Below are 17,807 nucleotides of genomic sequence, written 5' to 3'. Positions count from 1 at the left end.
TGTGCAGGGGTGTCCATTATCCGGTGATATACAGACACCTACTAAGTAGTTGCGGCAAAACTGTCTGTTCACCATTCTAAACTATTGCGCTGGCTACATAGTATATGAGCCTGTACAAAGTGTCTGAAGTAAGTAAGAATAACAACAGAGACAGAGTCAAAGACTCCATTTACAATTTTGAAAGATTTTAACAAGCATGTAATTACAACAATGAGTGACTTCAATATTTCTTTTAACCTATTTGGAAAATACGGGCATTATCCTTTACATATAGTCTTAATGAGGAAAATCCCCCTCATAATACTGTTTCTCAATGTTTTTCCATACTTTATTGAGGGTCAGTCACCTTTTCAACGGGCCCGCCCTGTGTACTCACTCAATATCTCTCTACGGTCAGTTTGACCTGTCTCCCCAGTTTCCCTCTGCTCCCCTGAGGAACACACTCTCTCACTATGAGCAAACCCAGACACATGGCCTTCACCTGTATGGGATCCAGTTGCTAACCCTTGGCCACCCTCTATATTCCCTGGGATTCTGGTGACTTTCGATAACTTTGCTTACTGGGAAGTGGCAACACCTAACAGCCCCACAGATAATGCTGCGTCACCCTCGGCCCCCCTTACGTGTTACGTGTGTTTACGATATCCTTCACTCTAACCTCTAACCTGTACCATCAATGAACCTTTGGCCACCACAGACCTTACTGAGACTAGCTCAGGGCATGTTTCTTTCTCCCTCACCACTGAGTGTCTCACATGCCTGCCTACCTGCCCTATAATCAATAAACCACGACAGACCCCCCTTTGATGGTTAGTAACCATTATACCAATACAAACATTGATTATAGTTGATTGATAAAAAATAACTATCATCTGCTCTATGCACACTGATGTGGCAGGAAAAAAGCCTGCATGCTTGAATCATAGACTGTACTTAAAGATGGACGGCATGACAGCTACCCAAAAGTGAAGACAAAGTATCTCGATCGCCCCGTGGTGGCTAGCTACAGTATATGTCATATGTACCGTCCCCTCCATGTTAGCAGATGCCTCCAAAATGCACCACAATTTTTTTTCCGAAGATGGTTTCTGTCATTTTTGGTGGTTCTTATCACTCTGATGTCTGTTCAAGTGCTCATTTTCTGATCAGTTTGTTTTTAATTAGTTATTTGATTATATAAAAAAGGGGGTGAGACGTCATGATTGACAGCTATGATTGACAACTGCTCTGAGTGAAGTAGTCGCGGAGGTACCTGCGGACTGTGTGTTGGATTGCTAACTAAGAGTTGCTAACATGTTGAATGCATGTGCCAACCATAGACTGTGGTGCTGCTAACCTAGCTAAAGCATAGTCTATGAACTAAAGATACATGATTTGGCTGTCCACCAAGTTTAATTTGAATTATTATCTAAATTAGGTTCCCTTTTATTTTTAGAAATATAGTATGTGTGACTTAAAATATGAATATGTGGTTAGTTGTTGTACTTATCTTAGTTTAACAAGCCTTTAATCTCAGTTCAACAAGCAGGAAAGACCATTAGCTCTAACATTATAGCAGTACAAGATACATAGCAAAAGATATAGCTAAAACAGTTATCAGTTCATGGATTGTCTGATTTCACATTCTAGCATAAACTGTTAACTTTTTAAATCACAACCCATACATTCCAGTCCAAACAGTAAACAGTCATCCACCTTGTTCTGTGACTCTCCATACTCAGACAGCAGTGGCAACAGCTACCAGTAGTCACGGTGCTCCCAAAGGCAGCCTTAAGGAATAGGAATAAAATCCACAGCTCCAATCCAAATACACAAACTCGTTTTTGGGAGGCCAGGCTGGGAGACGGTACAAGTCTGGGGAGTCTCAGGAGCCAGCTGGACCATCGATGTGGGAGTTGTTTGTAGCGAGGAGGGGGGCTGGAAGCCAGTCTGGTTGGTAGAAGTGGATGTTGAAGGTCCGTGCCCAGTTGGCAAACACTGTCTTCTCCGTAATGAAGCGATGGTGGCTGCCACCACGGCCTTGTTCATGGGAGAGGTACATGGTACACTCATCGGGACCGGAAGGCTCATAGTAGTGATAGGGCATGGAGGAATGGTGGAAAGACCTCGAGGAGCAGGATAAAAAAGGGAAGGTGTGGGGAAAGAGAAAAAAGATCAACACTGCTGTGCCAACATTTGCTTGTTAAGTCTACAGTAATACTATTCCCTAGTGCACACCATCATAGACTTAAAGCTGAGAGGAGCCCAAATAATCTCTCAGCACAGTTGAAATGTAATCTAATCTTTTGATGTTAGACCAGTGTTTCCCACACATAGACTAATTTGTGGCGGTGCGCCACAGAATCAACACCGGCCGCCACATATTGCGTTTTGTAAAAAAAAATTTTTTAACACCATTTAGGTAAAAACACGCAGCGTATTAGTTCAGCTGCATTTCCTCCCTCCGTCTCTTTCACGCACGCGTCTTTCTCACATACACACACAGTCACCACGTCAGCACACGTTAGCAAAGATGCATACGCCGTTCTAGTGAGACCGACAGCTATGGAAGCCAATCGTGACCAAAATTCAAATGAAAATGCATTTCCAGAAATGCATTTTCATTTTCAAGAACGTGGCTGCAAAATCGTGACCACAATTCAAATTCAAATGCATTTTCAGAAATGCTTTTCATTTTAAGAACGTGGCTGCAAAATCGTGACCACAATTCAAATTCAAATGTATTTCCAGAAATGCATTTTCATTTTAAGAATGTGGCTGCATTATTTGACTCATAAATCAAATTAGTACTGATTAGTACTGAGCGGACATTGCATTTTCATTTTCATGTTCTGCCCGCAAAGAACTGCCCATAATTCGAAAACGAAAATGCATTCTGAGCGGCGCAGTTGAGTGACGTCAGTAGCCGCTCTTCTTCAGCTCCCTGCTGACCGAGCTACCCATCTTGTTCGGTAGGGGGCGGTGTGCACATACGCATTGCATTACATGGCAAATGTGCCGGGAAATTGATTGAATTGCCGGGTCTTTAGAGGACGCATCACAGATCATGGCGCTCCCTCAAATTGTGCAGACACTGATAGAATTAGCTGAGCTGGTAGAAACTAATAATATATCTGAGTCTGATGCCCGTGACCGAGTAGAACAAGTCACAGAGAGCTTGGCTGCATACTCTGCCGTCACAGACGTACACATTAATGAGGTTGCCATAATAAACCTCTCTTCAGTCCTGGAACGGCTGGATGCTGTGGAGCCTCAAATGGGACGGGGACGACCAACCATCCACATCCCGTTCGAGTCCATCGAAAACTATTTATTAAATGGTTTAAAAATAAAGGACATAGCGGAGCTGTTGTCGGCCACCAGACCATCCGTCGGAGGATGCAAAGCAACGGATTTATGGAGCTAGAAAGCTGACAAAAGTATCTGAATTTGAATATGAAAGATCTGAAATATTTGTGTGTCGAATTTCATAAAACTGAAATATATTGCTGTTGAATATATAATATCTGAATTATTTGTATGCCAAATTTAATACAACTGAATTATTTTGATCCAAAAATAAAACATTCTAAAATTCAGATTGCAGGGATTCTTGAAATTCAGATTGCGGAAATTCAAATTCAGATTGCGGAAATTCAGATTTTGTCTGAACCAGGCCAAAGGTGAAACAGCTTGCTTTCACAGGAAAAAGTAGACCATTTAATAAATAGTTTTCGATGGACTCGAACGGGATGTGGATGGTTGGTCGTCCCCGTCCCATTTGAGGCTCCACAGCATCCAGCCGTTCCAGGACTGAAGAGAGGTTTATTATGGCAACCTCATTAATGTGTACGTCTGTGACGGCAGAGTATGCAGCCAAGCTCTCTGTGACTTGTTCTACTCGGTCACGGGCATCAGACTCAGATATATTATTAGTTTCTACCAGCTCAGCTAATTCTATCAGTGTCTGCACAATTTGAGGGAGCGCCATGATCTGTGATGCGTCCTCTAAAGACCCGGCAATTCAATCAATTTCCCGGCACATTTGCCATGTAATGCAATGCGTATGTGCACACCGCCCCCTACCGAACAAGATGGGTAGCTCGGTCAGCAGGGACCTGAAGAAGAGCGGCTACTGACGTCACTCAACTGCGCCGCTCAGAATGCATTTTCGTTTTCGAATTATGGGCAGTTCTTTGCGGGCAGAACATGAAAATGAAAATGCAATGTCCGCTCAGTACTAATCAGTACTAATTTGATTTATGAGTCAAATAATGCAGCCACATTCTTAAAATGAAAATGCATTTCTGGAAATACATTTGAATTTGAATTGTGGTCACGATTTTGCAGCCACGTTCTTAAAATGAAAAGCATTTCTGAAAATGCATTTGAATTTGAATTGTGGTCACGATTTTGCAGCCACGTTCTTGAAAATGAAAATGCATTTCTGGAAATGCATTTGAATTTGAATTGTGGTCACGATTTTGCAGCCACGTTCTTAAAATGAAAATGCATTTCTGGAAATGCATTTTCATTTTCAAATTTTACATTTCAAATTGAATTTTGGTATCTATTTGCTGGGGCATATTTTGAAAATTAAATTTCAAATGTCTTTTTCGTTTTCATTTTAATTAAGGGAAAGAATGAGCAGTCTTAAAGAAGAAAATGAAAATGCAAATAGGATGATTGAATACTAATTTGATTTATGAGTCAAATAATGCAGCCACATTTTTTCACTTGAATTTTGGTCACGATTTGTTTCCATAGACAGCTACATCAGCGAGCCTTCAGCATTAGTGCCGTAGCTAAAGGTCTAGGAAAGTTGAGGCTACTTTTCGCTAGGTACCGACGGACATGTCTTAATCGAAGGTTCCCCTTCGTTCTTTTGGTGAGAAGTTTCAAGAGCTAGCTACTTACCCGGCGTCATGGAGCCAACCAGATAAATAGTTATTTAGCACCCTGTATGCAGCGTCGCTACCTGCATATGCAGAAATTATTTGTTTGTTGTTGTTGATTTTGTGAATTATTTCGACCCCCTCCCCCCCCCCCCCCCCCGCCACATATAGCTTTCTAATCTGTGGGAAACACTGTAGACTTATAACTGGATCCATCCCTCTTCCATCCTCCCATTCCACCCTCTACTCCTACAAGAATACATGCGTAGTTAATATACTATGCAGTTATAATCTATCCAAGTAGGACAAAGTAGTGCTGAAAGTCTTTAAGTTGGTACATACCTACAGAAGTCAGGAGCCACCATGCCATAAACATTAATGCTGTCACACAGCTCCAAAGCTATAGCCATGCTGAACCAGCCTGTGCTCAGCCATGAGTTAGAAACCCTTCTGAGGATGAGATACACAGAATTACATACAAAAATTTTCACAATGTTTTATCGGAATGCATCTCAATGTTCTGGAGTTCAAAACAAAATGAACAAGCATTTTGACCACCTTCCTGCAAACCACAGGCGTTAACGTTTTCCACTCAAGTGTAGTCACCGAAGTAGATTACATTTATGCATTTAGCAGATGCTTTTATCCAAAGCGACTTCCAAGAAGTAAATAGTGAAATTATTTTCTTGTTGTATTTAAATGAATGAATAAATGATCGTTCACTTGGATGTCGGTATATATGTGTTTAAGGCATGCAGTAGATTGGAATACTATTGTGCAGTGAGAATAATCAGTGGGGATGTTTCTTGAGTCTGGACTATCCAGTGTCTCTCTGGAGATATCTCATCTGGCAGTCGTGCCACTGCTGTCTGGGTTGTTAGCTGGGGTGTCCTTTGCCAGGGGGCACTGACGATGCCAGGTCTGCTGCCAAGTTGAGTCTGTTTGGACCTGCAATTTGTCTCAACTCCAAGTCCTAGTTTAGCTACGGTATATCCTCTTGCAAACTTTGTGAGCTTCTCTCACTGTCTTCCTATTGGCAGATGACAAAGCACCCCCAATACCATCTAACCTGTGCACAATAGACTACCTGTCATGCATCTAGATATATGAGCAGGTCACATTAATCAATCAATGATGATTAATGATTTGGTATTTAAGCAGCTCGCTGTTCCATGTATAATACAATCAATCCATACGGCAACATCTTCCATATAATTTGAGCATTAGACCTATCCTAGTAAATGTCTTAGCACAGACAAACACTGTTGGGATTTAGGTCAAAGCCATAGATGTCAGGTTTTAAGATGATTTACTTTATGATATGAGGGTATGATAGTCCAATTGAAGCTTGGGTGATGCATTGTGAGATTTATAATCCCATAAATGAAACTGTATGGGTTGGATTTGGGAATTCCTGGCCCTGTACAAATGTAAAAAAGATATGTGTCTTCTTTATAGTACAAATAATCCAAAGCATTGTGTAACTGTTGTCATTACAGTGTGTATAATATTTGTCTACCTTTCTTAAGAATAATGTCATTATTGAAATTTCATGTAAATTACATTTGTTATCTATCAACTATTTCATTTAGAAAAAGTAAGAGTTCTTTTATTTTGAAGTCTCAAATTCAAGTAAGTCTTGTAGGGCTGCTCTAAATAAGACTTTGGCAAGCAAATAGCAAACAAGGACATTATGTGTGCAATTTAAAAAGTTTATGCTGGTCACAACATACTTGTATTCTATGTGAACTTTTCTAAGTTAACTTATATAAGGAGGGAAGACCATTCCCTTTTGTAGCACTGCAGTCTACAAGGTGTTTTGTATGTCTGTATGTGACTTTGGCAAAATATTATTCCACATGCTGTCCATGCTGTTGTTTTATGTTAAGATAACATGGTCCCTGTATTTTCTCAAAACTGTGCGTTTGGTTTTCAAGCTGGATTTGGAGAAAAAAGCTGCAAAAAAAAACAGTTACAAAAAGCCACTTGTGCCTGCCTGTGCTTCATTGGAATAACACACTGTGCTCAAATCTATGACTCCACCCTAATTTAACTTGTTCACTAAAACACAACTTCATTGACAAAAAAAACAACAAAAAACACCCGGAACTTTCAACTCGCCTATCTTTTCCAGTCTCCTTCTTGAAGAGCTCGTCAAACTTTAGCATTTTCAGACGAGAGACCATGTACACCTTGAGTTTCGGTAGCATCTTATTGACCAGGAGGAGATTATTGTAAACTAGTCCTTTTCCATCCTTTCTCATGCAGTTACTGGGCCCCCAGAAGAGAAACACTGTGTCGTGGCTGGAATTGAGCAGCTCCTGTTTGCTCAATAGCACTCTCTGCAGGCTTGAGTGCGCAACGACACGCAGGCTGGTTCGCCTGCCCACGTCACGATGGTAGCCGGCTGTGGGGGCATCGTTCATGCGGATGACGCACTCTGTGCGGTCAATCTCGGCCCCCCTCTGGCTGCTTGTGAGGTGGCCTGAGCTGGTCACCAAAGCACAGCAGTTACAATGCATCTGTAGAGGCTGTTAGGGGGGAAGAGAAAAAAGAGAAAAGGGTAAAGTGTGGCCAGGAGAGACAATTATTTCCTTTCAAATGGCATATTACCCTCCTGTACTGTAGTATGTCAAACAAATTTTGGTGTGTACTGTTGGATGCAGTATTATGTCTGATACAGTACATTATACCTAAAATGCCAGGATGACATAATTCCTGTGGGTCGCAGTATGCAAGCCTGCATGTTCTTATGGCAATTCAGACCCACAGCACTCAACACAGCAGAGGAAAGCTCACCAATGATACAATAGCCGACCAATACAAATTATTATTATTATACATTATAAACCTGTCTGTGTCAGTTTGAGGCACAATTATGTGACAAAATAGTATATCCCAAATAATTAGCATTTCATGTTGTGTACACTTTCAACAGCAGGCAGTTTGTCTTGTAAATCAAAGCACAGCTGCAATACCTACCATACCTTACCTACCAACTGACCTTATTGCAGTTCATAGCCAATTTAGAGATCTTTTATCCTTCAAATATTCTTACATTCAGTAATGATTGTACTGTAGGGTAGAATAGATGACCAGGTATCTGGACAAGAGGAATGGTGAGTAGGAGGCAGGTAGTCTAGTACTTAAGTTATGTTTGATATTTTCACAATACACGTATTCACAATTCACACAGATTCTGGAAATGTGTAGAGTGCAAGGAGAGGTCTTTTATAGGAACTGTGCACTGATATGGAAAAATATGAAAATGGGTTCACAAATCAAAGAATAATACAATCAAAATGAAGAAAATGTATCCTCCCAGACATCAAACTCCAGAGCGAACCTATGGATGTGTGCAATTTCACAGGCAAGCTGGAAAAATGTACACGCTAAATTCTACTGCTCAATCAATACCAGAGCACAGAGAAAGCCATACAAAAGGGCAGCCCATCTGTTATACTAAAATACCTTTTCATGAATTATTCCAAGGTTTTCTGTCCAGGGCCATTGGCATTCATAGATGTGCTCTGGTTATGGTACTCTGCTGGGCCGAGCAGGACCTTGGCTCAACACACACATGCATGCAGGTGAGATAAGCAGCACAACCGCATATTTGCTTTCCTGCAGTTCTATTAACAGATGTAGTTCCTATGTGATCCAAGAAAGTAAGAAAAAGGGAAAGTTTGTCAGCACCAAGGCAAAGATTTTGCAATTGTTTGTGCTCGGTCCATTGAGTGAAGATAAGCAATCCCTTTCATCGTAACATAGATAACATAGAAATAATCAACGCTCCACTAAATAATCCCATAATTTCATGCCTTGCTAAGAAAATAACTATATTCTCAGGTGAAATTCCAATTTGATGTCTTAGATAATATGATTCATGGAACTACCATTCCTTTGGAATTATTATAATATTACTGAAATGTAAAAATGTGTAAACTAATGCACAGTGCCCGTGATGCAGTAGGTGATTCAGATGTCAGTGAAACACACCAAAACAAATTACTTGACCTATAGATAGTGCACAGTGCCCGGGATGATGAGGTGACACCCACAGATTTCTGGAATTAAAGATAGATGCACATAATGCAGCTGGTGATGACAATTCTTCTCAGTGGCTTTGGTAGCTATATTTCAGATCAGAATTGAAAATCTCTGTAATCTCTGAAGTACTTGTTCAACTTCCACATCATCTATTCTAAACACTTATGCACATCATGAAGTACATTTCTCACAATTTTAAACAAATTGCCAATGCTGTGGCACATTCATGCAACTAATTATGTAGCCTTCATTTGTCTACTGTTTCCTACATAATAATTTGCTTGTGCGATGTTGATCAAAATGTATTATATCGGTTTTCTGTTGAATTGTCTTCTCAACTCAACATAGACATTTAGTACATATCAGAAGTCTGTAAAATAACATTTTCTGTATCGCATTCGCATAAATAAGACACAACAACTGACCGGGGAGACTAAATTTGTACGAATATTGTCGGTGTCATAATGCCAGTTTGTGGATCGCTATGTCCATGCTTCCAGGCCCGACATAGGAGGCTGAAGTGGTAGGAATAGTGCCCATGTCCATGATGCAGCTGGTGATTGTAATGTCGTAGTTGATTTGGTGTTTGTGCACATTTGCAGGCAGTTTGGACATCAGTAAATACATTAATTATTTAGCAAAATTCACTGATCTACTGAAAGTATCCACTTTAGATTGTTGTTCTGTAGCTAGCCAGCTTTTCATCCATAAAGAAACCCCTTTGAAAGCAGCTGATTCAATGTTAGAGCCAGCAGCAGTGGCAGTCCTAGCACATTTGGCGCTCCGGGCGAGGTCTTTACTTCCGCCCCTAACTTTGTGGCGCCCCGGGCGGCTGCCCGGTCGGCTGCCCGGTCGGCCCTTGCCTAAAACCGCCTCTAGCCAGCAGTCAACACTAACCTGGCCATATCGGCTGTAAAACTAAACAAATGTCCCTATGAACTCCGGTGCATTAAGCGTTTTGTTTCATTTCATTGTAAATGCCTTTGTGAATCACATTAGTTCATTAATTAAACAAAAATCACAGAAGTTATCACAAAGCTTCCGATACAGCCCTTTAGTGCACGTGATAGCTGAAAGCTGCAGCTTTCATCATACCATTTCATGCAGCTTTCACCATACCATTTCCACACCATTTCATGAACATGGCCGAAAAAGACTGGCGACAATTTTTTTATGGAAATGTCGAAATGCTTATCCAAACAATGTCAATCGCGGCACTGCACTCAGTTGGATTATAAAAAGGGCACTTGAAAAATACAAATTTTGCAGATTGTCCTGTTCTCAAGATATTTGTTGGAAACTTGCAGCCCTAAAATCCCATTCCAAAAGCACACAGGCAGACACATAGATTCCTGGCATTATTAGAGAGATAATTTGAAGATTTTGTGTAGAACTTTCTAATACCTTCAGTACAATAACTGTAAACTGCTTCTCTGTTGCATCCCCACCAATCTAGAGCACCTAGAACACATTTGCAGTCCGTAACAGTAAAGTCCTTGACAGGGACACTTACAGCATGTGCCTGTTACAGGTCCTGAGCAGCTGAGAGCTCAGTAAATCCATGCAGAAATAGAGAGACTTTATCACACCTCATGTTGAAAGAGAAGATGAAATTGAAACCTTCGGTTGGGGTATCTAAGACTTTCACAAACAGCATTCATCAGAAATATATCATGATAAAATATTGGTTGATCAAACGGAGGAAATGATTGGTTCTAGCAGAACAAGAAGGAGCGTGCAGGGGTGTTTACTGCATCAACTTTTTCTAGGTAATTTTGCAGACTTTGAAGGCCAGATGATATGGGAATTTGCACATGTCCGCTGCTTTTCCATGCATTTAGAACCTGACTGATATTGTGGCCTCTATGATCAATCATCCCTTACGCAGTCCAAGCATACCAACTCTCCTGAATTAACATTGTGTTTACTACAGATTTAGTTTGAACCCAGCATTCTGACACATGGTAAACTAGATTAGCTGAGTCAAAATGAACAATCAACGGATTTAAGTACTACCAGCAGCAGTAATAGAGTGTTTTAAGATATAAATATACATTACAATATAAATAGATACAATATAAAAAGAGTGTTGTAATGTTCGCTAGAATGAAAGAGGACAGGAAGCTATGCTTTGCCTCTTTTTACTTGTCAAGGCAAGAGCTGAATGTAGTTGCTTAAGCAAAATACCTGGGCCACATCATCAGGGATGATTTTTGTGACGATGATGACATACAGCGCCAATGCTGTAAATGATGTGGACAAGCAAATATGCTGGCATGCTAATTTCATATGTGTAATGACGAAGTTAAAACATCTCTTTTTAGAGCATACTGCACATACATACCACTGTATACAGTTCACCTATGGTGCAGCTACAGTAAAGCAAAGATACATAAGATAAAAGTGGCATACAATGATGCACTTACAATCCTGTTGAAGTGTCCAAGATGGACCAGTGCTAGCCATTTGTTTGTGACGAATAATGTTCCCACCTTCTATGCTGTGCTGAGGAATTTTATGTACAGATTTATGTGCTGATTAACAGAGTCAAAGAATACAATTTAACCGCCTTAACCAACCCTGCACTTAGTGATGCCAGATATACCTCCCAACTCTGGAAACACTGGAACATGCATCTATACTTGTTTTAATTATTGTACAGATGTATGAGCTTTATGTATGTACGTCTGTATGTATTTATGTTTTGTACGTTCACTTTATGTAATATGTGGTAGTCAGTATGTCTGTATGTATTTATGTTTGTGTGTACCCCTCTTGTAATATGTTATGTGTACTTTTCTATCAGGACCTTGAGTCTGCAAAATAAAGTTATGTATATAAATATATATATCAAAAGAATAAGCAAAGACTATTAAAAGTACAGCTACAGCTCTAACCCAGGCTATTAGTCCAAACTGACTGAACCACACTGACTCCACACTGATTTGTATCATCCTTTTATGCTCTCCCCCAAAGAGGAACTCTCAATCATACTGCTTTCAGGTAATTCTATTCAACTTCTATCATCACACTGCAGCTATGAGCCATCCTGTCCGTTTAACCCTAATGTGTTTTCACAGCACCAAAAGCAAGTTGGAGGGAAAGCGCTCCTGTTCATACTGTAGTTGATTGCTCAGAGATAATCCATCCAATTGACGTACTCTGAAGACAGCCTTGTCACCTTGTTAAGGAACACTGACACCTTGTTGTCTGCTGTTGTAGTCTATTTAAAGGTTACAGTATATGACAGAGAGTCGAACATTCTCCTTCATGTGAGCACTGAGGGGGAAATAGAGATAATTATTTGTTACAAAAAGGCAGAACTGTACTCTAGAAATATACATCTTGAAACAACAAAAACACGACTGCACTAATGCCATTCCACCAATATTTGGGACAGATTTGTATCCAGTCCTTTTCACTTTTTTTCTCTTTACAGTAATATGACATCAGAGAATAGGACAATCATATTGAGATGAGGGTGGCTTAGGGCAGTGGTTCTCAACCCTGGTCCTCAAGTACCCCCTGTCCTGCACGTTTTGGATGTTTCCCTGCTCCAATACACCTGATTCAAATGAATGGTCATTAACAGGCTTCTGCATAACTAGATAACAACCCATTCATTTGAATCAGGTGTGTTGGAGCAGGGAAACATCTAAAACGTGCAGGACAGGGGGTAGTTGAGGACCAGGGTTGAGAACCACTGGCTTAGAGGCCCCTGGCTAAGAACACAATCTTCTGAAAAACCCCAGGCTGGTTTTAACTTTCCACGAGAGAGTAAACAGCTGTGTAAACAGCTCACAATGAGGATGATTACAATATTTACGTCATGTCAGCTGTTCTGGTTTGCCACAGATCTCTTCTTATGAAGAAATGACTACTAAAGAATGTATCGTTAAAAGTTGTCAGTTGGGAGGATGGAGGGGGCTGAGCTTCTAATGGTATTCTGAAGGTGACACTTAATAGGGTAATCTACCAGAGGTGGATTTAGTGCCTCTCTTGAAGTTAATTGCAAATGCATGTTCCACACAAATGTACCCCAGCTTGGAATTGTACATGCACAATGAGCATGACTTTTGACAGACTATGCTCTAGTGTTGCTTGTGACAAAAAGCTTCTTCATAGAGCATCTTAAACACAATATGTTTGCTCTTATCTTAAGAGAACGATGTAATCTCAGAATCGGATTACATTAGCTAGGATAGGTTTCAAAACAGTGATCAGCTATCAGACCTGGAATAATAAGTAATAACACAAACACATACATACACACACACACGCAAGTTTTGTTATTAGGATTTATAAAGGGTAGTGAGATTGATGCTGCTGACTACTCTACAAAGGTCAATATTTTTAACTAGAATCGGCAAAACATCTGAGGTGAGGAGGCAAGGTAAAAGAGGGGAGGTGGGTGTTCGAGTGAGTGAGTGAGTGAGTGAGTCAGTGAGTGACTGCCACTCAAATTAATTTAGAAGGAAAGCCATCACAATAAAAAAACACAACCAACTGGTAACTGGCGAGTTCACAATATTTGCTGATTTTGTTGCTTGGCAAAATCCCATGGTAATTGTGAAAACTGAAAGATTATGGTACACAAAGGGCTAGGGTTGGGACTAGGGTTAAGAAAAGCAAATACATTTGAAACAGAACAGTCCTTTACTCGGAAGCAATTCACTTCACTCATCCCTTAACATATATTCGGGTCCTCTTACTGTCTGTAACTGCCACATACAGCACACTGTAAGGTATTTATAGCCTTGAAACACCAACCAAGTCTGTCTACAGTATAAACTTTAACGCAGTAAGGTTATTTGTATACATGCATTTTGTATTGCTTGGATAGATGAATGGATGGATGGATGGAATTTGTGTGAACCACCTTTATCATGAAGCAGAAACCAAGTGGCTTAGTTGGCCATTGTAATGGTTAACTGTTAATTTACATCCTACCTCTCACTAAAATGTCCAATAATTCCACAAAAAAGAACAACTGATCTAGCAACAAGTTTGGATTGAATCCTGTTTCCAAATGTTGTCTTTCCACAAAAATGATGGATTGTAGCCATATCCTCATCCTTACAAAGCAGTCTAGAAAAATGAACTTATGTGTAAATCTTCTACTACTAATAAAGCATAACTCTGAGAAAACCAACAATATTGGCTATATATTTGTACAGTTATAATGGAGGAAGCATTCATCTACTTATGGGTGAGAGGCTTTAGCCTGGCTCTGCCCTCCTACGTACTTCCGCTCAATTTGGATTTTGCTTCTGTACTAGGTCTGGGATGTCGGTTCTGAAGTCGGTTTCCAGAAAAAAAAAATGTGTAGGTCCAATCAGCGAACAGAGGGAGTGGCTGGGAACGATGACGTTAATGTCGTGCACTTGTTTAAGTAGTTCAGTAATGGCGGCGGAGAAAGATGCCAGCCAAACTATTCTGCGGTTGTGGCAACGCTGCCGAATATAGGTTAAAGCCGGAGCAAGAACATTCCTTGCTGAGTTTTGTTGGTGGCCATGATGTTGTGGCCCTTCTCCCCATGGGGTTCGGGAAAAGTTTGATTTTCCAGCTACGCAGCTAGCTCCATTACAGTAGTGGTGAAGGAGTTGGCTAAGGCGAACGCTTGCGATTGGCTATGGCAAATCAGACCGGCTCTTGGTGGATCCAATAGTTTTAAACTTCAACAGAGGACCCGCCTTCAAGGAAGTTAACGTTTGTCAATCGAGACATCCCAGACCCTCTGTACAAATGAAATGTACGAGGGTCTGGTTAGGACCAGGCTAGAGAGGCTTGTGGTAGAAATAAAATAGTTCTTAGATGAAACGGTGTGATCAACAGTGTGATCAGCTCAAATTATTTAGTCAACAGTGTGATCAGCTCAATGTTAAATGTTTTTGCGTAATTTGAAGGTATTTATTTAGCTTGAATGATCTCGGGTGGGGGTAGTTCAGAGGGTAGAGAGGGTCATCCAGTTGCGGCAGAAACCACAAGATTGGCGGTTTGATCCCTCACTCCTCCTAGCCATGTGACAGTGTTCTTGATAAAGACACTGAACCCCAAGTTGCTCCTGATGGGCAGGACAGCACCTTGCATGGCAGCTCCGCTGGTGTGTGAATGAGAGGCAATATGTAAAGAGCTTTGTGTGCCGCTAAAGTACAAAAATGCGCTACTTACGTAAGTGCAGTCCATTTACCATTTTATCCATCCTGCAAAGTTTTTTTCTCTGCTATCATGAAATACATTACCATGATAATTCTTAAAGGCAGGGTAGATCAGTTTTGCAAACCTAGCCATTTTGGCTTGAGTTTGAAAGGATTCCAACCAAAATATCCCACCCCTCCTTTCAAAGCCACTCCCCCAAAACACACGAATGCTCTTCCTGACTACTGCCGACAGGTAGACAGACAGACAGACAGACAAGTAGCCCGTCTATCAGTGCATTCAGTCCGAATGCTGTCCAATCATTAAGGTCGGTCCGAACTAAAAGATTGGTTGTGTTTATTATAGTCTTGCGACACCCATAGATATCACATTTATTCCATTTTACTGCCAAACCTTTAAATGTATTAGTTGCTATCAAGATGTAAAGAATATTTCAGCAAATATGACAAAAAGTGCAGCTCAACAACATAACCAACCCTGCCTTTAAGTTGTATGGTGTTTGTGAAATGGGAATATAGGTTAGCTGTAAGACTTTTGTCTTTACGGTAGCAGTCTATCTTCCTAAAGTACTTTCCGGATTAAATATTTCATGGCATAACCATCAATTATGAATTAGAAACACAGTTAACTACAGAGAGAATTTTGATACGGGTTCTTCCTGTCAAGAAGTCTTAGTAATAAAGATATTATTGCAGTTGCACAGAAGTAAACATAGTCCAGACCAAAAAAACATAAAACTGATGAGATGTACTGTCCTATTAGTGTGTCTCTATAGTAACAGTATATTGAAATTACCTGAAACTGCACTCAATGTACTGTAGGTAAATTAAATTCACTGTGAACATGGCCGCAAACCAAGTATGTATCCAAAGAAAAGAGAGACGTGAGGCAAAATAGAAGCAGAGGAGAGAGAGAGAAATGGATTGAGAGGCAAACAAACAGACAGTCAGACAAACTAATTGTTCCCCCATTGAGATTGTTGGGTATCATCATTTAAGGTGGTATCATTATCTGCACACCAGCGGATATCTTTCTTGGTCAAATAGCTATGTGGAGAACATAATGGTTTTATTACAAACGTAAAACATATTGCATTCAATATAACTCATATAAGTCATTGTGCCTTTTCCACAGATAAGAATGTTCAAGGCACTAAAATGAGCCAAACTAATATTAGATTCTAATTACTGAAACATGCAAGAAGGATATTTTACAATGCGTGATCTGATCTACAATGATTTTTGAAATCAGAAAACAAATAGGAAAACTGTTGTTAGCTTTCTTTACAATATTTACCAATGTCCTAGATGTGTGTTGTGACTTACCTTCTGGTCGTTAATGTTAGTGTATCCCTCTAGGAGTGATGACAAACGTCTTTGTGGCTTTTTCTGTGTTTTCCCGAGCCTTATGTTCGGCGGTCCAGCAGCAGCATGGGACTGGAACGGTGATGTGCGGGTGAATCTGAGGTTATAAATCATGATACTGGTGCCCATGGTAATAATGATGATACCGATAACTCCATGTCGCTGTAAAACAAAATACTAGTTTAAGTTTATTTGTATTGCAATTAGTGTGAGCGAGAATACATGTTCACGTTTGCAAATGTAGGCTACTATTCACTGGCTAAGTTGACAAAGCGACTCGGAATCGCTGACAGCTAGGAAAGCTTAATGGTTCAATATGACCACGGTCTACATTGTTACATTAAAAAAATCTGTATAATGTAACACCACATATCGAATATTAAACCAACTAAAGCCATTAGGCCACGAGCTTATATAATATCTGTAACAGTAGCCTATTTCTCGAGAGTTTTAAAATAGTTACCACTCGCGTCTTCATTTTGCATTCAAGGAGTAGACAACACGTCAATTTGCACGCTCAATGAAGGCAGACCAATCACGCATCAAATTCGTTTTTCCAAACTGCGAAAGAAGCAACAATTGATTTTCTACTGTAATATATTACAACTAAAGCAGGCTCATCCGATCAACGATAGATCCTACAGGCTGTGACGATAGACGCGTATTTTATAGTTTCCATGGTCTTAATGAACGCCGCTGCATATCTGATGCAATTCCCACTTATCGGAGTTTGAGGCTCTCTTATTAAGCTTGTAATAATATCAACTAGTCAAGCGAGGTAAAATATACTGTTTTCGTATCAAGATGGACGTAATCTAACTTTAGATTTTACATCCATTGACTAAGGTGTCGTGAATTGTTATACAAATGCATTGCCTTTTTATAACTAGCTAGTGCCAATGTAACCTACGTGCTTGTTTTGGAATTTGGCTGACATTATGTTCTAGCCTACTATTTATCTGCATGCACACAGGGTTTCCTGTGCACTCCACCACAGACACTGGTATCCCCATGTGAAGCAGAGATACCATCTCCTCATCTAAAAACGGCAACCAGAGCACCAGAGCCCCTCACAGGAAAGTACATTTGCTGGAAGCTGTGATCTACCCTGAAGGTGCTGGGAAATGGGAATCAGTCTTTTTATAGCCGACCTCTAATTTCATTTAGTCTCCTCCTTTACATTTGAATCTGGCTTTCATTTCCAGGTGAAAAACAAACATTGTACTCTCTCTTTAGAAGTTGGAACATATAATACGTGAAAGCTGGAGGGAATTGGTAAACAAAGCTATTTTCTCCGAAGACACTACACATCTTTCAGCCTATTTGTGCAAAACCGGGACAGGTGAGAGGAAATCCTTGA

General features: G+C 40.3%; 1 protein-coding gene across 1 annotated transcript; it reads right to left on the bottom strand.

Annotated features, from left to right (window-relative positions):
* Positions 1–259: 259 nt before the first annotated feature.
* st6galnac5b (ST6 (alpha-N-acetyl-neuraminyl-2,3-beta-galactosyl-1,3)-N-acetylgalactosaminide alpha-2,6-sialyltransferase 5b) lies at positions 260–17,159 on the bottom strand. Its single transcript, XM_047049662.1, has 5 exons — positions 16,911–17,159; positions 16,409–16,609; positions 6,996–7,405; positions 5,217–5,324; positions 260–2,105 (listed from the first exon to the last, which is right to left on the bottom strand). Exons 1-5 carry the CDS (start codon positions 16,923–16,925, stop codon positions 1,865–1,867), a joined length of 975 nt encoding a protein of 324 aa, XP_046905618.1. The 5' UTR covers positions 16,926–17,159; the 3' UTR covers positions 260–1,864.
* Between the last annotated feature and the right edge of the window lie 648 nt (positions 17,160–17,807).

This window comes from Hypomesus transpacificus, chromosome 26, assembly GCF_021917145.1.
Source record: "Hypomesus transpacificus isolate Combined female chromosome 26, fHypTra1, whole genome shotgun sequence".
NCBI lineage: Eukaryota > Metazoa > Chordata > Actinopteri > Osmeriformes > Osmeridae > Hypomesus > Hypomesus transpacificus.
This window is presented reverse-complemented; position numbering and strand designations above follow the sequence as displayed.